General features: G+C 33.8%; 1 protein-coding gene across 10 annotated transcripts in view; it reads right to left on the reverse strand.

The window, feature by feature from the left end:
• DIAPH3 (diaphanous related formin 3) overlaps positions 1 to 22,716 on the reverse strand; it is a 543,832-nt gene that overhangs the window by 472,302 nt on the left and 48,814 nt on the right. For 5 of the 10 annotated variants that reach the window (XM_074191775.1, XM_074191779.1, XM_074191774.1 and 2 more), the window contains one exon: positions 2,215 to 2,400. In XM_074191775.1, the coding sequence (XP_074047876.1) occupies positions 2,215 to 2,400 (186 nt within the window). Of the gene's footprint in view, positions 1 to 2,214; positions 2,401 to 2,868; positions 3,198 to 11,928; positions 11,981 to 20,523; positions 20,603 to 20,642; positions 21,017 to 21,802; positions 22,664 to 22,716 lie in introns of those variants that run through there. The other 5 variants (XM_074191781.1, XM_074191782.1, XM_074191780.1 and 2 more) reach the window with 5 other exon arrangements.

Here is a 22,716-nt window from a genome sequence, read left to right on the forward strand (position 1 = left end):
CTATAGCACTTATTTGTCTTCTACTCATACATATTTCCATGTGGACTGTCTTTACTCTTTTCTTACATGCTATTTAACATCTCATGCTTTGTCTTCCCATGTAAAAACAAAAACAAGTTACTGATTTTATAATGTTTTGTGTTTCTATCAATCAATTGAACAATTTAATAGATAAGTTCCTCAACTAGTGGAAACCCTTTGAGAAGTTGACTTGCCCACAGAGAGGGGCTGAAACCCAAATCTAGACTTCATGTTCTCTATATAACACCACATATGCCTCTCACATCATAGATTCTGGTTGACTATAGCTCTAACATACCTAGTCCCTTCAGTGGGTTAATGAATTATTCACTCAGGAAAAAACAATTAACTTACACTGGAAACAGACTCAGGATCCAAAAGTCCCCTCTAGCAGCACATCTGCAATTCTGACAACATATGCCTCATACTAAAAATGGCAAAGGAATACAACATAAAGCCTAGGACAAAGTTGTGTTTTCCTTCAAAATATAAAAGACTATAACTGCAATATAAAATGCAAAGTAAGTGAATCAAAGTATTACAATTCTTAATAATTGCAAAAGTAACTAAAGTGACTGTCAGTGAACAAGACGTATATTGGTACAGACCATTTTGGGCACCCCTGGAATAAGATTAATCAGAGTACATGTCAAGCACGTGAATTCACTGAAATAAGTAAAAAATGATTAGCAGCTAGATGGTCAAGTAAGTAGAGCACCTGGAATAGAGGACATGGAGTCAAGAAGACCTGAATTCAAATCTAGCTTCAGACACTTATTAGTTCTGTCAGTTATCTCTGCCTATCTCAATTTCCTTATCTATAAAATGGAATCAATGATACCACCTATATTCCCAAGTTCTTGTATTGTTGCTATCATCATCATCATCATCATCATCATCTATATGCTTCCTCCATGCCTGGTTTAAAACCTACTTCCCAAATTCTTCATTTCCTCTTTCCATACAAGTAGGCTATAACACACCCCCAGAGACAATTTGCCTACTATTTCTGTCTCCATAGCTTTTCCAGAAGAACTCTTTCCCATTCTCTCCTCTGGTTCCTATATTGCCTCATATAAATTAGAACTCCTAATATATAATGCTATTCTACTCTTCTCCCCCCTCTGGCCCCCAGCTTTTCTTTCTCTTTTTGCTTTTGAATAATCCGAGATTCTATTCCACTAAGTCTCCTCCCATTAGGCTCTCAACTTGCTTATTACCTATACTTTGCATGTATTTAATATAGGTACCAAAAGCCATGGAGGTTTAACTGCTTGCTTATTTATTGGATTTTTGTCCCATGTATTTCTAGGTCTCCCTACTTTCTTTGATACCAAGATTGATAGATAAGTAAGCAAGTTTATCCCACTCCCTTCATAACATAAAGTTTTCCAGCACAATTGATAAATATACTTTTATCAATTCTTTTTAAGGTATATTACATAGCTAATGAAAATCCCATCCTTTTTATACACCAGTAAGTTAGGGAAATACAAATCTCATACTTCTGATGGTTTTTTTTTTAGGTTTTTGCAAGGCAAATGGGGTTAAGTGGCTTGCCCAAGGCCACACAGTTAGGCAATTAAGTGTCTGAGGCCAGATTTGAACCCAGGGACTCCTGACTCCAGGGCCAGTGCTCTATCCACTGTGCCACCTAGCTGCCCCTGATATTTTCTTAATTAGCTGTTTACTTCCCAAATTTTCCTCTCTATAACTCTATTTTCTCTTGTAACTTCCAAGATTTCATATTCTTTAACAATGCTTTCTAGAATTCTTTTGGCAATATCATTTGGTTTCACAGGAAATTCCAGAAGCACAAAACAATCAAGGTGAATAAGCCTTCAGAGGTTCTCTATCATATCCTGGATATAAATAAAACCTGAGACAACACAGTACAACAGAACAGAAGATACTATTATTAATATCTAGATGCTAAACTGCCTCCTCAGCAAGAAGTTATAATCCACCACTACTCATATCTTTTTTCCTAATAAAAGATCTCACTCACAGCACTAATAGCTTTGAATCATCATATCTTGGAAAATATATGAAACTGGCTGTTCCTGATGTAACCTCCCATCCCCATGTCTGTGGAGAGCATCAACCTCCAAATTATTTCTAATGTTCAAGTAACACAAGAAACTGCTAAGGTATTTCTTAATGAGGCATTTTGCAAAAAAAGTAAACTCTTACCATCATTTTTTCAAAAAGTGCTAGGAGTTCTTTCTCAGACAGGGGTAGGGGTCTAGGATTACTTTCCATCATGTCTGAGGATGTTGAAGACCAATCAGTGCTCGAGGAAAATGTGTGCTTCAAGTTGAGTAATGGCAGTCTCTCTTTTTTACTTCCTGGAATTCTTATGCTGGCAAATTTGTCCAACTGCATAAAAAAAAAAATAGAAAAATAAATATATAAATGATAATTGTGCCTCCTGGTATAAAAAAAGTCAAAGATAATCTTGTTCCTGTTCAACAACAATGTAGTAGTGATTTTAATAAGATATAGCTCTTAGCATAGTAGTAGTAACAGTAGAAGCTCACATATACATAGTACTATTTAAAAAGTGCTTTACAGATATTATCTCATTTATACATTAAAATCTTGTGAGCAAAAAATTGAGCACATTATCTCTGTTTTGCACATGCACATGAGGGAAGTTAAATGAGTTGTCAAACATGACATGGCTTACAAATTTAAAAACAAAGAATTCAAAATTGTAAAGGATCCTAGAAATCATCTAACAATGCCGTTATTTTACAAATAAAGAAACTGAGCCCAAAGGAAGATCACAGAATCACAGAGCTAGAGCTAGAAAGGAATTCAGAAGCCACCATTAATCCAACTCACTTTTTTTTTTAACAAAGGAAAATAAAGCCCAAGTGGTTCACATGGGAGTAATTGCCAGAGTGAAGATTTAAACCCCATGTCAAATAAGTGGACTTGCCAAAAGATCACACAAACAACATGATAGAGAATAGGGATCCAAATGAAATAGAATATTCAAACCCATATCTTCTAACTGCAAATCTAGAATTATTCTTGCATCATACTCCATATTTTCAGAGAAAATCTGTGCCTAAAGGAAGATGAAGACCCACAGGACCGCTATAGGTTTCTTCCTATAACATCAAATATTCCATTAATATCAAAATCACATGATTAGTTCCAGTTTCTCAACCAGTTTAAAGCTTACAAGGGGAAGAACAAGGGCAGGATTCTCAGACCAAAGACCAAAGTTCTGTAACTCTGAAGAGGCAGCTACCTGAAAGTGGCTGATTCCAGCAGCAGTATATTATTGTTCAGACTAGATCAGCAACTTGAAGAGAGGGACAGACAGCAGATTTTGTCCTGGATCCAGCATGCATTCAAGGTACTGAGAGTTTGTCTAATCTATTACTGAAATCCTTTAATAACACAAGACTATATTCTAATAACACTATACTTTAACAAAGTGGACCAGCTCATATTGTCCCTCTATAAGTATTCAGTCTGGTCCAAACATCAAGTTCAAAGTCAATTAGTAGGCTGGAAAAATTAGGCTAACAAAACAAAGAATGCTACCATAAAAAGCTAATATGGTACAAGGGAAACTCACAAACCAAGGAGAGATTTAATTTCAAAATAACTACAAAGGCTCAAAGAAAAACACAGCTTGGCAAAGTCAACTGAAATTGCTGAGTGTTTAAAAAAAAACCGAGTGTTTTAAAAGTTAAAATCTTTTTAGTCAATTAAAATAAGAGAGCTAGACAAAAAACTGGAAAATAGATGAGATCTATGAAGGAAAATTGGAAGGAAAATTAACAGTTTGGAGGTAGCTGAGTGGTACAGCAGATAAAGCACTGACCCTGGAGTCAGGAGGACACTTAATAATTAGCTAGCTATATGACTTTGGGCAAGTCACTTAATCCCATTACCTTGCAAAAAAAAAAAACCAAACAGTTTGGTATTCAAGGTATAAAACCTTAATGGACTAAATTGAAGTCAACAAAAAAAAATATTAAAAGGAAGGAAAGAAAGAAGGAACGAAGCTATCTCTTCACAAAAATTATTGAACTAGAAAACAGGGGGAAAAAGTCTTTGTTTGACTTATCTGAATGTTATGACCAAGAAATCTTTAAAGAAAACTGCCCAGGCTCTTTGAACCAGAAGGCATGAAAGAAAACCACAAATGAAAACTCCCAAGAACATTATAAACAAAATCCAGAATTCCCAGGTCAAAGAAAAATACTGCAAGCAACCTAGAAAGAATTCATGCCACAATCAAGATCACAAACGATTTAGCAGTAGCCCTTAAAAGAGAAACAACTTCTAGAAGGTAAAAGATAAGAGATTATAATCTAGAATAACTATCCTGGCAAAACTACAGGGTAAAATAAGACTTTTAATTAGTTAAATGAATGAAATAAAGGACTTCTGGTGAAGAGACTAAAAGAATGGAAAGGGAAGAAAAGATAGGGGCTATAAAGGAAAAAATAAAGGCAAGGAAAATTATCTCACATGATTAGGAATCTCAAGTAGAAGTCTATACAAAGAAGGGTTGAGCTTCACTTTCTTCTGAAATAGTCAAAGAGGAGGGAATGGGACAAGCAGAGTTGGATAAAGAAATATATTTTACTCAACAGGAAAACAAGAGGAATCTAAAACTATAAAAATATGTATAGTTCTTTTTGAAAAGTAAATTATAGGAATCTTGAGGGAGTGCCTCTCAATTAGGGAATAACTGTACAACGGCATACTCATATATCTGTCACATTTTGGTAATTCTTAAAATATTGGAACCTTTTTCACTATTATTATATCTTTTTTTCTGTGATCAATGATCTTTGATGTTACTATTACAATTGTTTTGGAACTAATTGCACTATTTTTCTTTAACCTTGAAACTTCATATTTTGTCTGGGCAGTTCATATCTATGATCTCTTGAAATTTTGGAACTCAGGATTTTTTTTGCTATTGTTTTTTAGGAAATCTAATCATACTCAAATTATCTTTCAATCAATTTTCTAAGTCCTTTTTTAATTAGCTCTGAGTACTCTTGCACACTCTGATGATATAGTGAACCTCCTCTTGCTTCATTTTGCCCGAAGTCCTGCCACTCACTCTCCCTTCTGCTGTTATCTTTTGTCCACTAAGTACCAGGAGATCCTAGGCTCATCTGTATTCTCCAAGCACAGAGCTCTGAACTCTCCAGGCAATCAGCTTTTTTTAAAATCTTTGAAAGTATTGCCCTCTAGGTCCAGAGTTACTCTGAGGGCTAATTGTCCTAGTACTTCTTGGTTGGAGCACTCTGGTACTATACTCCCCTTGACTCTCCTCTTGACTCCTATGGCTGGGATCCCCATCAACCCCTTCCCAGTTCCCCACTGATTTTGTAGATTTCTAGGTGTGTCTTTTACCAACTTAAAGTTGGATGACAGCAGTTACTACAGTTTATTTTTTATTTCTTCATCATTATTCCTATTCACTCCACATCTTGATGTGAAGCATACTATGTAATCTCAAATTCTGTAGTTCTAACTTCTGCCTTATACTTAAGGCTTTCTGGATAATGTACATTTCCACACTATTACATTTTCTTTTTTTTAAGGTTTTTGCAAGGCAAACGGGGTTAAGTGGCTTGCCCAAGGCCACACAGCTAGGTAATTATTAAGTGTCTGAGACCAGATTTGAACCCAAGTACTCCTGACTCCAGGGCCAGTGTGTTATCCACTACGCCACCTAGCCACCCCATTATTACATTATCCTAAGTTCATAGCTTTAACTCTAGAAGCAACTTTAGGATAGTTAGTCCAACCTATAAATCGTTTAAAATGAATAATCCAAATATCATTATTTTCATGTGGTAATACTGCTGATAAAGACAGAAAGGATTAGCAAAATAATTAGCCTTAAGTATGTAAATTTTCTAATCATTCTTTCTTGCTATTTATCAGTTTGACAGGACCAAACAATTATTGCAGTGATTCATTTTATAATATCTGGTTTGTAGCTATAAAGGTCCTTCCAAGGATTTGTTTACTATTTGGAATTTTTTGTGTCAGCATTTGCCTTCCTTTCTCTATAAATGTAAAACTAAGTGTCATTTTTTTGTTACAAATTATGTACAGGCTTACACAATCAGTAATGGTCTTCAGATCTATTTCAAAAGATCTATTAGGGAATCAGCAAGTCACTTAACCCCATTGCCTTGCAAAAAATAAAAAAGATCAATGATACTCCAATATATAAAGTATGGGGGAAGGGGAGAAGTCCAGAATAAATGTTATTTATCATATGTTTAGTTTAGAGTCTGTAAGATTCAGGAAAATCAAGAGCTCAGTCAATAAATAAATCAGTTTTTAAACAAATTTAGAAGCAGCTTCATTGGGGTTTTTTTTGTTTGTTTTGTTTTGTTTTGCTTTGAGTCCCTCTATGAGCTAATTGGTTATCTGTGCAAAGAAGAGGACACTGGGTTCTGGTAAAGTTTCTCTGAATCCAAAATATCACTATGAGAACAGTCCCAAAACCTGCTGTCAGCCAGCAAATCAGGTTCTGTCCTTGCAAATTAAGATGTTAAATTCATTCCAAAGAAAAATTATTCAAAACATCATTAATGCAACATCAATAATGCAAATTTAAACATGTCAATTAATAGAAACGTCAACATTACCAGAACGATAAATGTATTTATTTTGCTGATTTCAAAGTCATTATCTTAGGATGCCCCTAAATCAAGTTTATAAAGGATCATAGAATAACCAACACAAACCTAGAAGAATCCATTCCAAATGCTAGAAATGAGGATATAATATTATTCATTTATATTAGAAAATGAAGCCATTTTTACATTATATATTTCTGCAATTTTTTAAAAAATAACTCCAAAAGCACAGATCAGAAAATACTATAGGATTTCTATATTCCTAAATAATTTCAGCACCTAATTTTTTTTTTAGGTTTTTGCTAGGTAATGGGGTTTACTATCACAAATATCCCAAGAAGTAGCATGAAAAAGAAGTAAAAGCAATGTTATTATTTGTCAGTCTCAAAAGTAAAATCATAGGGGCGGCTAGGTGGCGTAGTGGATAAAGCACGGGCCCTGGAATCAGGAGTACCTGGGTTCAAAACCGGTCTCAGACACTTAATAATTACCTAGCTGTGTGGCCTTGGGCAAGCCACTTAACCCCATTTGCCTTGAAAAAACCTAAAAAAAAAAAAAAAGTAAAATCATAGAGATACAAAAATATAAAAAATACATTTGTTTTTTTGTTATAGGAAAAAATGTGTCTATCCATTAAGAAATGGTTGGACAAATCATAGATACAATACAATGGAATATTATTGCACTTTAAAATAGGACAAATTGTAAAGGTTCAGAGAAAGTTGAAAAAACTTGTGGGAACTGATGAAGAGTACAATGAACCTAACAAAGACTTCAGGTCAAATATGACTTCAGTAGACTGATAATGAATCAGTCATGCCTCCCATCTCTGATGATGCATTTTCAGACATGACCAATGTGTTGATTTATTATACTTGTATATTTACTTATTAAACATTGCAAAGTGAAAAAAGGGCATTAAGTTACTAGAGAAAAAAAAAGAAATAAAAGAACATCAATAGAATATTTTAAAAATACACAGAAAAAATAATTCAGAAGGGAACACAAAAACAATTTTGTTTTTATTTACCTTGTTTTGTTTACCTTGTTAAATTTAATATACTTTTTAAGCTTCGTGTGATAGAAGTTCATTGTTTCATATATAATCTTTTTTTTTATTCATCCTAGTATATTACTCAATAATATCAGCACCTCAATCAGTCTCTACTCAAACTAATGCCCTTGGAATAGGATATACTTACTGATAGTCCCTCAAATACTTTAAAATTCCAGTTACTCAGTCTGCAGATTCCCAAGATGTATTTCTCTATGCCAGGATGGTAGAACCCTTAATCTTGTTATTACCCACATTCAATGTTCACATTCAAATTTTTATAGTAAATTCATCATCTTTTATATCATTCTAGCTCTCCCTCTGCCTACAGTAAATTATCTCTTTACTAACTACAATCTTCCTTCTCTATCTTCACCCCTTTTCAACTCTATTCCATCCTTTATGTTTGAATCTACCACCAACTGATCCTATCACCAATCATGCCTTGCTAAATACCAACTTGGAATTACTCTCACAATCTGCCACCTTCCCTATTTACATATTACTCATGGTGGAGAAAATACCAAAATCACAGTATGTACATAAAATATGCTACCAAATCTTATCTGGGACCTCACTGCAATTAAGACAACCCTTTTCCACCATTTTAATCAATTTGAGATTCCACTCACCCATGCTGAGTATTCCAAATTTTTCCAACTCTCTTCAAGCCTTCCCTGGCATCTTCTCAGCTGAATACATTGCCCCCCAAAAAAACCAGAGCCTTTTCTAACACAACTCTTCTTTTCAACTTCCATAACTCACATATATTCCCCAAATATCTCCTGCTTCAGTGTCTCACATGAAGAGTTGTCTTTTTCTTTGACAAGAAAGTCCTCTGGACATATACCTTCAATCCCAATCTCTCCTATTTTATCCAGTTTATGAACTCCTCCATCATCACCACTAATATTCAAATTATATGTACTGGTAGCTTCTCTGTTGCTTTGATAGACATACTATGAATTGTCATTCCCTTAATATTGTCAACTCCATGAAAATTGTAACTGATTTGATTACCATTGAGGAAACAATATTAAATATTTACAATGTGTGTTAAAACTGATGAAATGGATCAGGTAGAAAGGAATGAAAGACAAGTGTGACAGGCACTATGCTAATTATTGGAGATACAAAGGAAAAAAGACAGTACCTGTTTTCAGGGAGCTCACAGCTTAATGGAGAAGAAAAACATGAAAACAACTTTATAAACAAGAGAAACATACAGGATAAAATGGGAAAAAATTAACAGAGAACTATTAAAGAGGATTGTGAATGGATTCTTAAAGGAAATAGGTAAATAATAACCTATTCTCATAATTAAACTTTAATAAACAAATAGTTTTAAAAATAAATAAAAATTTAATAAACAAATATACTTAAGTAAAATAAGCCAATAGGAAATAGTGTTTAATGAATAGTGGGGTGACACTGTCAGAATTATGCTTTAGAAAGATTTATTTGTCAAATAAGTGATAACAAAAATAATTTGAAACAGGGACACCAACTTATACCAGGGTGGTAAGGTGTCAGAAGAGGAAAAGATATAAATATATAAGAGATGTTAAAAAGGTAGAAAATCAACAGGTATGGAAACAGACTGGATGTGTGGTAGCGTAAAAAAAGTGAGAAATGAAAGATGACACCAGCCACTTAAATGACTTAAAAGGAATATCATGCTCTCAAAAGAAAAAGGGAAGTCAAAAAGGAAGGGTCTAGGGGAAAAGATGAGTTCACTTTGGGACATGTTGATTTTTAAGCTTTCTAAGAAACACAGTTCAAGATGTCCAAAAACAATTGGAGGCATGAGAGGATGTTAGGAGAAAATTTTGAACTGGAGAAGTAGTTTCCTGAGTCAAGGCATAAAAATGATCATTGATATGTAGTGGAAAAAGTATGACAGGGAAGAGATGAGGACTAGATTTGGCAATTAAGAAATCATTAATATCTTTGCAAAGATCAATTTCATTTAAATTTCATAAGATCAATTTCATTTCATATGAAACAGGTAAAAGAGACAATAGAGGAAATATCTGAGTGATGTGAAAAGAAGAGAGAAGAGGAAGATCTCATTGAACAGTTTGAATTTTTTCAGTGAAAGAGGTAACATTCCCAACTGAGAGAGCAGAGGGAGGGAAAGCTATGAGAAGTTTGCAAAGGAATGAAAAGTAATTTTTTATATTTCTTGAGGGGAGTTTTTGTCTATTTTTTCTTTTTTTTTCTTTTTTTAAGGTTTTTTCAGGGCAAGTGGTGTTAGGTGGCTTTCCCAAGGCCACACAGCTAGGTAATTATTAAGTGTCTGAGGCCAGATTTGAACTCAGGTACTCCTGACTCCAGAGCCGGTGCTCTATCCACTGTGCCACCAAGCCGCCCCTATTTTTTTTTCATAACATGACTATTATGGAAAAGTTTTGCCTGAGAGTACATATATATAAAACATATATGGAAAGTTCTTGCCTTCCCAAAGAGGAAGTGGCATAGGTAAGGAGGGAGGGAATTTGAAACTCAAAATGTTAAAAACAAATGTTAAAAATTGCTTTTACATGAAACTGCAGAAAAAAAATACTAAATTAAAAAAAGGGAAAGAGGTGAAAGATTTGGAAAATTTACTGTGTTGAGTGAAGTGACGAATAAATTAAAGAGAGAAATAAAAGGATAGTCTCTCAGTGAGGCCCAGTTGAGGACATTAACATAAATTCACAATGGAACCAGTCAGTATAGTGTTATTAGTTTACTCAGACTCATTCAGGAACCTGAACAGGGAAAAGGGTCAACAATTAGAAGAAACTGTCCAAAGTTGGAGCTTTATCAGGGCAAGATCATTGGTAGGATAAAGGAGATGACAGGATGGAATTGAATTGGTTCTCCAATGACTCATAATGGGGAAAGAGGAATGGAAAGCCAAGATATGGGACATGGCCTTGGGGGGGAAAACCAAGGGGAAAAGGGACAAGAGGTCTCAATGAGGACACAAGAACAAAGTTAGAAGTTAAAAGACAGAGGGGAGAGATGGAATGACAACAGATTATGATCAAATAAGGAAAGTTCAGAGCTCATGAACATGAAAGTGAGAAATGAGTTATATAAAGAAGTAGGTTAGGGGGATGTTTGAGGGACTTTCATTATGTATCTTGAAAGCCCTTTGTATGAAGTCAGAACTTGGGGAAGAGAAAAATCTAGGTATGAACTCATTGAGAAAAGAAGGAAATTGTCCTGGAATTCAAGAGAAAATAAGTACTAGAAATATGGACTGAGTGAACCTGAAGGAGAGGTTCCTAAGCTATGGTATAGAATCTGGAAATAGTAATGAAAAGCAAGAAATATTCCTAATTGCCTTCCTTGATCAATAAGTATAGGATACGCAAAAACCATGCAAGAAAGGATAGGGAAACTGTGTCATTAGTAGGAAAATAGGTCTCAATGAGTACAAGAAGATGAAGGAATGATAAAGAAAATGTTTGAAGACAAAAACAGATTTGCTATCTATGGAGCAGGTGTTCCAATCCTTGGGGATATAGCCCCAAGATGTCTGCAGAATGAAATGGATGGCCCAGGAAAGCTAGAACACTATATGCTCACTTCCTTTCAGGCAAATGTGTATCCACCTATCTGGCAGCTCAGGTGAGTACTCTGTAAACAAAAACAAAGAAGGCAGAGAGAAGCAAAAATAGGACAAATGAACACTAACAAGATAAAAAGTGAAAAAGAAAAAAATAACACCCAAAATTAATTAGCAATAATGTAAAAAGTCAAAGAATATTAATAAATGATTTCTAATTGATTTTCATTCTTCAAAGAATTAGTCATAACACATGGGGATTATACTGTAATGTCATTTAGAGGTAATAAGACATGATAATTATTGCAGCTACTGCTTTGTCTTCAATGAATTGAGTTTGTAAATTAATATCACTTATCTTCAAGGAGAGTTAAATGAGCACCCTATTGAGTATTATCTCATACTGAATAATCACAGTGATAATCAGGGCTGACAGTTTAAATAAAATTAATTAAACAAAAAACAGATACTAAAGAACCTTATCTGGATTTTTAGACACAGTGAACTTGCTGTAATAGTTCAAACATGGTGTCCTAATTGACAGCACAGTCATGTATATTTTAACGTTAAAAGGAAAGGAAGAGATGATGCACTTATTAGTCATCTTAACATTTCATTAAATGTGAAGAATATGTGATAGTAAGAATACTTACTTAGTACCAAGGAGAGAGATCACAAATTTTCTTAATCCAATAAATGACTATTCTAGTTGAAAAAAAATTTTAAGTTCACATTGTAATTCCATAAAAAAAAAAACTTCAAAACCAATAAAGCAAAGATGACCAAAGTCTGGAATAATCAGTTTTGGAGGGGCTACAAAGAGAAATATACTAATATATATATATATATATATTAGTTGGTCCATATATATAGTTGGTCCATCCAGTATAGAAAACAGTTTGAAATTATGCTAAAGAAATGACTTACATATCCAGGGACAACCCAGGGATCCCATACTAGGTATGTATCTCAAAAAAAGGTCAAAAAGAGAAAGAAAGTTCCCAAAATATTCATAGGAGTACTTTTGTGGTAGCTAAGAAAAAAATATAGATACGTATCTATAATCAAATTTTGGTACAAGAATGTTTAATAGGAATATTGCACCTAAAGACATGTTGAACATCAATTTAAAAGCATTAGAGTCTTATAATTTCAGAAAAGAATCAGAATATGCACCTAAAGACATGTTGAACATCAATTTAAAAGCATTAGATTCTTATAATTTCAGAAAAAAAATCAGAATATGAAAAAATATACTCTATGACTTCAAAAACATTAGCTGACTAGAACAAAAATAAAACTGAACACTCTATAATTATTTTGCCCAAGTTTATACCAAGAAGAGATGAGAAAATGTACCTCTCTCCCTTCTTTTCAAGAGGGGCACAATGGGTATGAAACAAAGTATTATCTGATGTTTTTCTTTCTTTTGTATTCTTTGTTTCAAGGAGCATTTAATAGCCAGAGATGGGATATAATTTGGAAATAACAAAGGTAATGTTAAAAATAATATCAATAAAAATATTAAAACACCAATGATTCACAGGTATTTACAACCTAAGCATATAAGTGAATTTGGGCTACCAGTTTTATTAGTTTTCTTTTACTAGTAAACCAAATAATATACTATATAATGAGTCAAAGAAGCTGTTTAAAATAGAATCTATTTTGAAATTCAAGTATTAGTTTTGTACTCAAACTCAAAGGATAATCAAAGCTTTCCCTAGCATAGGAAGTAATATTTCTCTAAATCTAAGGGTGAGTGTGTGTGTGTGTGTGTGTGTGTGTGTGTGTGTGTGTGTGTGTGAACATCTTTCCAGTAAGATGAGGGGTAAAACAGGAAAAATGCATATTTTTTAAAATTACTACTTAATACGATTGTATAATTGCTAGTGATCACAATGAGACAAGAAAAAATAGAGGCAATATGCAAAAATCAAGGCAATAATTATAGAGAAAGCAAAATTCTTTTTTTAAACAATCCTAAATAAAAACTAAAATTTCATTAAAATTTTAAATAACCAAAATAGGATATAAGATAAATAAAAATAATCAGCATTCATTATATGTAGCAAATAAATATAACATTTCAAAAAAGAATTACCATTCAAAATAACTACAGAAACTATGAAATACATATTATACTAATTATATGTTATTTACCATATTGGTATCTATGAAGACCGGCCACGATGTTACAGAACTTAATAAAAACTGTTTGGACTCCACTGAAGCCCTACTATACCCAGGTTTACCAGGAAATCTGGGTAGGAATGGGTGTGATGGGGCACATCGTTTACAAAATCAGAAGTGCTGATAAAAAAAAAAAGTAAAGCTTTGAAAAGTTCAGATTCAGCTGCTCATTGGACATCATTGAGTGAATTTACCTTAGGATTTTTCATAACATCAAGCTGGCTGTAAATTTGGGCATTTGACAATAGAAGAAAGAATACAAGGATTTCCCATGTTAACTCTTAATCTTCTGTTCATACCATGAAATAAAGTCATATATATATACATACAGGGTGATTATTGTGTTCCAATATAATTAAAATATTATCTTTTTTGTTCATCTAGTTTTTACAGCTTTGATCTGTGTATACATTGCAAATTCAGCATTTATATTGTAATGCATCTGGTGGATTCACTGTAATTACCTCTAAAATAAAATGATTAAAATTTTTTAAAAAATAATGAAAAAAAGGTAGGAATGAAGAGGGAATTATCACTTCTAGCATTCAAACTATGTGAAAATGCAGTAGTCATATCAAAACTATTTTTCATTGATTAAAAAAGAGCAGCATACATTCCATCAGTGCAACAATCAGGGACAACTTGGGGCTGTCTGCATGGAGAATACCATCTGTATCCAGAGAAAGAACTGTGGAGTTTGAACAAAGACCAAGGACTATTACCTTTGATTCAGGGGGGGGGAAAAAACTGCTATCTTATTGTCTGATCTTGCTATCTCTTTTACTTTATGTTTCTTCCTTAAGCATATGATTTCTCTTATCACATTCAATTTGGATCTATGTATACCACGAAACAAATGTAAAAACTGGTAAAATGCCTTGGGGGGGTGAAGGGGAGGGAAGTAAGATTGGGGGAAAATTGTAAAACTCAAAATAAATAAAATCTTTTTTAACAGTAACATAGGGGCAGCTAGGTGGTGCAGTGGATAAAGCACCGGCCCTGGAGTCAGGAGTATCTGGGTTCAAATCCGATCTCAGACACTTAATAATTACCTAGCTGTGTGGCCTTGGGCAAGCCACTTAACCCCATTGCCTAGCAAAAAAAAACAGAGTAACATATCAGACTAGATAAGGGAAAAATCAGAAAGAAGTGAATAACCTTACATTCAAAAAACCAAAAACATTTGAAAACTCCTTATTCAGTAAAAATGGCTGGGAAAAGTGGAAAGTATTCCGGCTTAAAAGAGGCTTAAATGAACATCATATGCCATATTCCACAACAAATTCAAAATGAATCTTACTATTAAAGATATAATTTTAAAAATCAGCAGATAAGCAGTTCATGTGCATTTTGTAGCTACAGGCAGGAAATGTATCCTCCACTGAAAATAAAAGAGGAAATTACAAAGGATAAAACAGATAATTTTGATCATATGAAAAGCTTCTGTACAAACAAAACAAATGTATCTAGGTTAAGAAGGTAAATAGTTGGGTGGGGGAAGAAATCAAGCAAATTTCTCAGATTAGGGTTTGGTGCAAGATATATATATATAGATATAGATATATATATATAATAGATATAAGATCAAAAGTCATTTCTCCAACAAATTAAGTAGTTGGTGTTATTTTAAGAGGTTCAAGGGGAAAATTTCTGAGAAATTTAAGTATTTTATTAATAATGACAGCATTTTAATAAATGGATAGTCATTTGACCATGTCTCTCCAAAGATAATCATGGAGACAGGCTTTTGTAAAAGGGATGTTCTCAAGGGTGCCAATCAACTCTGACTAGTACACAATTAATGAGAGAATGAATACTACAATAAAGGTCTGGACCTAAACTTTGCTTATGTCTTTTCTAAATTATCCCAACCTTAGGCAATCTAGACAAAGAATTTATTCTCACCCAAACCTTAGTAGAGAACACAATGGTTTCCCCTGGGTGACCTAGGTGGTCTGGATAGAAAAGAAGATTAGCTCAACCTAAAAGAATCTGATGTCTTGAGATGAACATAAAAGAAAAAGGGGGAAATCTGAGTCTTCTCAAATCACTGGTTATTAATATTCATTTATCACAGGTCAAAGAATAGGAAGTTTACAAAAGAATAATTGCAAATTATTAACAGCTATGTGAAAAACTGCTCCATATCATTAATTTAAAAAAATGAATATCAAAATAAATGTTAACTTTTATATCACACACTACAAATTGGCAAAGATTAAAAGAAGAAAATTGTCAATGTTGGAAGGTTGTGAGAAGTGCATTATTGGTGATACTGAAAAAGCAAATGAAACTGATGCAGGGAATTGTGGGCATAGATGATTATTCTAATTTCACTTGACCTTTACTTTAACCCTGGCCATGAACTCACCAGCAAGTCTAAATGCTAGATAACATACATGTGATAATATGTCACATTAAACCAAAAAGGACTCATCCTACAGCCATACCTCCTTCAGCAATCTCTTCAATACAAAAAGCAAATTATCCAATACAAGACCCAGATCACTCCCAAAATGCCACCCCCTCATGGATCCTGAAGGGGGCATTTCAAAGTTGGAGCATGTCTTGCTTCTGACCAGCCTTACCTCTCTGACTTATAATGCATGAGTTCATTCACTGGCCTACCTGGCTAAACTGCTATGCCCAACCAAACAGCCTTTAAAGAACCCTTAACAAGCTCTCACAACTTTTTTGTGTTACAATAACTTTTTAATTTATCTGTGTTTTCTTTTTACACCTACACTCCAAGGGGGGGGGGGGGGGTCACAGTTGTGAGGGGAAACTAGTGAATGTTCCTATAACAAAATGACTAAAATCCAAAGATTCTACTACACCAAAGGAATCACAGATTTTTTTTAAAAAAGGTTCCCATATAAGGTTTTTTTAAAAAAAGGTTCCCAAAATATGTATACTCTCTCTCTGATGGTCTTTAGTCTGTCTCTCTTGGGTCTGAAAGCAATGTATGGAGATTTGAGAGAAAAAATGTTACCACCCTAGAATAAGTGATTTCACTATTCTTTTGTTGTAAATAAATTATGCTTATTTGACTTTTTTTATTTTTCTCTCTGAAATATTTGCATGTCAAATAGTCCACTTACTTTAGGCTTCTTATGAAATTAGTTTTGTTTAAAGTTCAAATTTTTTGCTTAATAGAATTAATTATATAAGGCCATATTTCTCTCAGGTACATCCTAATTTTCTGTTTTTTTAGAATTTCATATTCCAAACTTTTTCTCTCCTAATGACATGTGTGAGTGAGTGTGTGTGTTTGTGTGTGTGTGTGTGTGTGTGTGTGTGTGTGTGTGTGTGTATGTGAGAGAGAGAGAGAGAGAGAGAGAGAGAGAGAGAGAGAGAGAGAGAAATTCTACCAAAACAGATAAGAACTAATCAGCAATGTTTGGATTTGGGGGTATTAGGGAGGGATAGTGCCTGGGGTATTTGGAAGTAACATGTCTTAAGTCATAAGCCTAAATTAGAGGTAGAGAACTTAAATCCAAGGCATAATCATAGAACATTAAAATTAATTTTAGTTAATAGTTAAAGGCCTGTATCTTGGTTGCCTGAAGAACTTGGTAAATTCACTTGATTCAAGAAGCCACGTCTCAGATTCTAGGCTAATCAGTTTTTGTTTTTTGGGTTTTTGCAAGGCAACTGGGGTTAAGTAGCTTGCCCAAGACCATATGGCAAGGTAATTATTAAGTGTCTGAGGCCACATTTGAACTCAGGTCCTCCTGACTCCAGGGCCGGTGCTCTATCTCCTATACCACCTAGACGCCCCTCTAGGTTAATCACCTAAGTTCTCTGATCCTAAGATCTCTCATCTGTAAGAATGGGCTAATAAAATCACCTACTTAACACGGCTGTTCTGAAAACCAAATGAGATTATGAACATAAAGTGCCTTACAAACTTTGTTAACTAGAACAATTAGTAGTAATAGTAATTATCTAATAATTAAGCTTAAAAATCATATTCTTAGAATTGGGGAGCTGGGTACAATCAGAAGCCATGATGGAGAAAGATCCCAAAACTATACAGGACCCTGACTGCTGTGGTTCAGACACTTCTCCAGCAGACATAGGACAAGTTTCAGATCATGTCAGACCAGATAATTGGCTGAATTATAAATGGTGGGAAAAAATGAACAATCATATTGATGATGTGGAGAAAAACATCGCTGACCTTATAACCCAAGCAGGGGTAGAAGAAATAGAAAAGGAAAACAAAATACTTGCTATGAATAATAATTAACAATTTTGTTAATCATTTAGAGTGAATTCTGGAAGATGTATTTTACAAGCCAAGAGGTGAATGAACAGAATTTTTCAACTACTGTGCACAAACTTTTTTTATTATAAAGCTTGTATTACTAGAATATGCAGTTTAGTTAGGTTTCAAGATGATTTATTTTTTGATTTCTTGTTCATAGCAGCTTTATAATACATGACATAAAATGTATAAACATTAGTAAAATGAAATTCTGACTGCTCTTGGCTAAAATTTTAAAAAATTTTAGCACATTTTTTGTCAAGTCATTGGTTGTTCCTGTTGTAGTAGTTTCAGCTTAACAAATTGCTTTGAGTTTTTGTAAAAGATGTATGGATTTTTTCCAACTGTTACTAGACTGTGAAATAAATCACCTAGAATCTATGGTTCGAATTTCTCAGCATAAAATTACTACTGTGCTAATAAGAAAAAAAAAAGGTATGTTGACCATATTTTTAAAGCAGACAAAAAAAAAATTAGGCATTTGTATTTAGATGTTTGCCATTGCTATGTTTCCATGACTGAGAAAAAGACCTAAAAGGAGCTGAAATTGAAATGACAGTTATCTGCTGCCTCTCTTTAATACACTAGAGGATTTTAATAATGACAGTTTCTCAATTCCTCACATACTAAAGACAGAAAACAACCAAAAATGGAATTGCATTAACTGGTGAGAATTTTATGTGTCAATACACTTCAGTAATTCAGTTATAACATCAAAGGTGCTCATTGTAAGAACTGAGGGGGTTTTAAAACCTACTTATTCCATAGTTACCCACAGGTAAAAGTATATGTTAATTAGAAAGTATATGTTAATTAGAAAAGAAAGCAAGTGACCATTGTGAATTCTTATTCACTTATTGCTAACTGATAAATGCTGCAATTATAAATTTTGGATTTTTTTTTTGCAAGGGTTAAGTGTTTTACCCAAGGCCACACAGCTAGATAATTATTAAATGTCTGAGGGCAGATTTGAACTCTGGTATTCCTGACTCCAGGGTCAGTGCTCTATCCATCTGACCTCCCCTAAATTTTGGATTTTTTAAAGAAAAATTTTGCAATGGATAGATCACTGGCCCTGAAGTCAAGAGGATTTGAATTCAAATCCAGCCTCAGACACTTAACCCCATTGCCTTAAATAGATTAAAAAATTTTTTTATTATGGGTTTTATTGTTTATCTTTTTCTTACATCATCATCAACATAATAATAATAATAAATAATATTTGACCTCCATTCTTAAAGAAGACCATGACATCAAGAAGGTGATATCATGATAAGCACATAAATTGGATTTGAGTGAAGGGGTGCTGTGCTAAGTCACCAACCTCACTTTCTCCTCCAGAGCAATCTGGGTACAGTGGTCAGATATGAATCTGGAGATGGCCCTGGATGCGAGGCAATCAAGGTTAAGTGACTGCTCAGGGATTCAGAACTAGTAAATGTCGAGTGTCTGAGGCCAGATTCAAACCTGACTCCAAGGTCAGTGCTCTACTACATAGCTGCCCTTTTTCTTAACTAAAGGCTGACAGAACGACACTTATGTAATAGGTTATAGGTGAAATGGAAAAGAATCATTTTCTTCATGCTATATTTTCTCTATGATTTACTAAAAGAGGTAGGGGCACAATGGATAGAGCATCTGTCCTGGAGTCAGGAGGACCTGAGTATAAATTCAGCCTCACACACTTAATAATTTACCTAGCTGTGTGACCTTGTGCAAGTCACTTAAGCCCATTAACTTGCCCAAAAAAAAGAGGTAAGTGTGCAGAATGGACACTCAGATGATCAAATTGCTCTTGTATTTAAAAAAAATTAAGGTTAAGATAAAGTTTGAAGGATGATATCAAAGTAGTGAGTCTTTTTTCCTCGAGAGGAATTTTTAAGTGAATATTTTGTAACTGTAAAAGAAATATTTTGTACCACCAGATAGTTTAAATCATATTCTTTGGGGATTTAAGCTTTAAGTTTTTCTAATAACTATGTATTATATCAAAATACCTTATATTGTATGTTATTTTATATTCTCTTTTCAATGCTTTGGAAAATTTTCTTCTATTTCTTGCATATAGGATTTAGGCTTTTCAATTCAATGTCTGCTTTTGGAAGACCAATGATCTTCAAATTTTCTATATGGTGCATCCACAATTGTGGTTGCTTTCATTTGTATAGAACTCATGCATTCTTTCAAAGATACTATCTTTGTTTTGTCAAATTTTCTCTGATAACTATTTTGGATTCCAGATTTGCTCTTATTTTGTAGTCCCTATTCTTTAGGCCAGATTTTTGATCATAGGTTCTAAAAAGCCCATTGTTTCATTTGTCTTATATATTTCATCTTTGAGACCTCTGATTTCTAATTCCCATCCTTCCTTATTTGTTTTGTTTTCTCATTTCTCCTGGAATCATACTGGTGTAATAATACTAGTGTAATAATACTGTTATTTCTGAGGGACCTGTAAAATTTCCTTTCTTTAGGGGGTTTTGAGTCACTTTCAACATGACAAGATATTTCTACATTAAACCTCTTCTACTTTACCTACTCATTTTTTTTTTGTCTCAGTACTTAATTTATTCTCAACCTTCCTCTGTCAGGCTTACGACTATCTACCCCTTCCCTTTGGACAAAATAATATACAATATATAAAATCAAAGATTTCAAACTGGAAAGGACTATGGAGAACATCTATTCCAACCCAATGTTAATATAAGAGTAAACTGAGACACAAAGAGGTCAAGTGATTTACCCAAGGACAACAAGTAATAAACAAAGTTGGAATTAAACATACTTTTTTGGATCATCCCCACCAGGGATGGATGATTTCAAGGGATAAGTTATTTGTTGGCTCAGTACTATACAGAAAATCTATCGAAAGAGTGAAAGAGAGAATTGATGTTAGGTATATACCTAAATGTGCTGTTGTTACTCAGTTGTTTCAATCATGTCCAATTCTTCATGACCCCATTTGAGGATTTGTTGACAAAGGTACTGGAGTAGATGGGAAACTGAGATGAAGTTGGGGGTTCAGTGGAAGGTGTACAGTGACTTGCATGGGGTCACACAGATAACAGTAAAGTGTATGAGGTCAAATTTTAACTTAAGAAGATGAGTCTTCCCTACTCCCAGTCTCACACTCTATCCACTGTGTCACTAAGTATATTTCAGCATAAAAGTTAAGTTCTGAATTCATGACTTTCATCCCTTCCAGCTGTTAACTCTAATGACTATAAGTAAAGGGAAATGACTTCTTTTGATCATTAGAGATGAACCTGAGTTCCAGTCATGAAAGGAAAAGATGCCATCCCCTAAAGTCAAGAGAAACAGAGTGAGTCACAATAAGTGATGTGACTTCTATATGAAAAGACATGAAGAAATAGGTTCTTCATTCAACTTTCCATTATTATTTCAGAAGGCTTCACCTTGAATGGAATTGTTATACTCTCTTCCTATCACAATTTTAATTACAATATATCCAAAATATTATCCAATGATTCCAGTTTCCGTGGTTTGAGAGCTATGCCAAAAATTGCTTACTAAACTGATCATTATTCTAGTTGCACAATTTTTAAATTTTCCATCTATTCTTCCATCTTTTTTATTCCTACAGCATTTTTTCATTCTGCATTAACCACTCTATACCTCAGAAAATGTACTGCTTCATGCTAATTTTCCACCATCTAGTCTTCATATTCTCATGCTAATGATTTTGAATCCTTCCTTTAGTGCTCTTATCTTCAATTTAAATACATAAAAATCTTCTTTTCTATTTTATTTAAATAATAAATCACACTAATTCCATCTACCCATACCCAGTATTTCATGATCTCTAGATATATATCCATTTATTATGTAAAATGAAACTGAATGTAAAATGGACATCTGGAAGTTCCTACAAATCCTCTATTTGAAGATGGTTCCCTAGGAAATCATCCAATTTCCCAGACTGATCTCCTGGATTCAGAAATTCCTCATTATATAACTCACTTGTCAGATTATCCCAACACCCTCCTACCCCACCTCACCCCAAATACAAAACTACAACAGGCCCCCTGGGCTTTGTACTCTACCTTTTCTGCTATTTTTTTTATGTGCTGTCTTCTCCCATCAGATTATGAGATCCTTTAGGGCAGAGACTGTCTTATGCCTTTCTTTGTTTCCTCTTCTCTTAGCCTGGCACATAGTAGGCATTTAATAAATGTTTACTGACTAACTCTGAATAGAAGTTCTCAGATCTGATCTAGATTACATTTCTAGAAATGTAGATGCTATTATCATAATTTTGTTTTTTGCTACCAAAGAGTTCTCACTTTTTTACTCCTTAAAAATTAATGAATATTCCCTATAGTAGGCTTTGCTATTTTACTTTTGTTTTAATTTGGTTCTGGCTTTTGTATCCCTTTTCCTAGAAAAATGCCTAAGACATAGAAGGTACCAAATAAATGTTAGTTTAATTTAATTTAATCTAATTTTTTTTATTGGAGGTCTCTTCATTATTCAATTCTTTGGTGTAATATTTTCCTTTGAAATTTCCTCTAAGAATGTTTCTTTCCTTTCCCCCTCTTTTTTTGGTTATTGTTATTTTGTCAAAGTTGTCATTTTGAAACATTGTCAGAGCTACTGACTAACTACTGCTATAATTTGCTATCTCCATGCCTTCCTTGACAAGCCAATCTATCCCTTCTCTGATCAATGAATTACTCTACCTTTAAAGACCTACCCAAATGCTGCCTCCTCTAGGAAGACTTCTCTGATTTTCTAACTCCAAGGCTGCATGTACTACTTTCTTTTGTACTATTCTAATATTCTTATTTTATTATGTATCCTAAGCTTCTGTCAGACTACAAGCACTGAAAGAAGTTTGTTCTTAACTAAACTTTGTATCACCATGATCTTCATGCAGTAGGTTTGCTGAATTGAATTCTCTGCTTTGAAGTACCTACAAAAATAATTCAATAGTGCATTCAAAATGAGTCTTCTGAGC

This window comes from Macrotis lagotis, chromosome 6, assembly GCF_037893015.1.
Source record: "Macrotis lagotis isolate mMagLag1 chromosome 6, bilby.v1.9.chrom.fasta, whole genome shotgun sequence".
NCBI classification, from domain to species: Eukaryota; Metazoa; Chordata; class Mammalia; order Peramelemorphia; family Peramelidae; genus Macrotis; species Macrotis lagotis.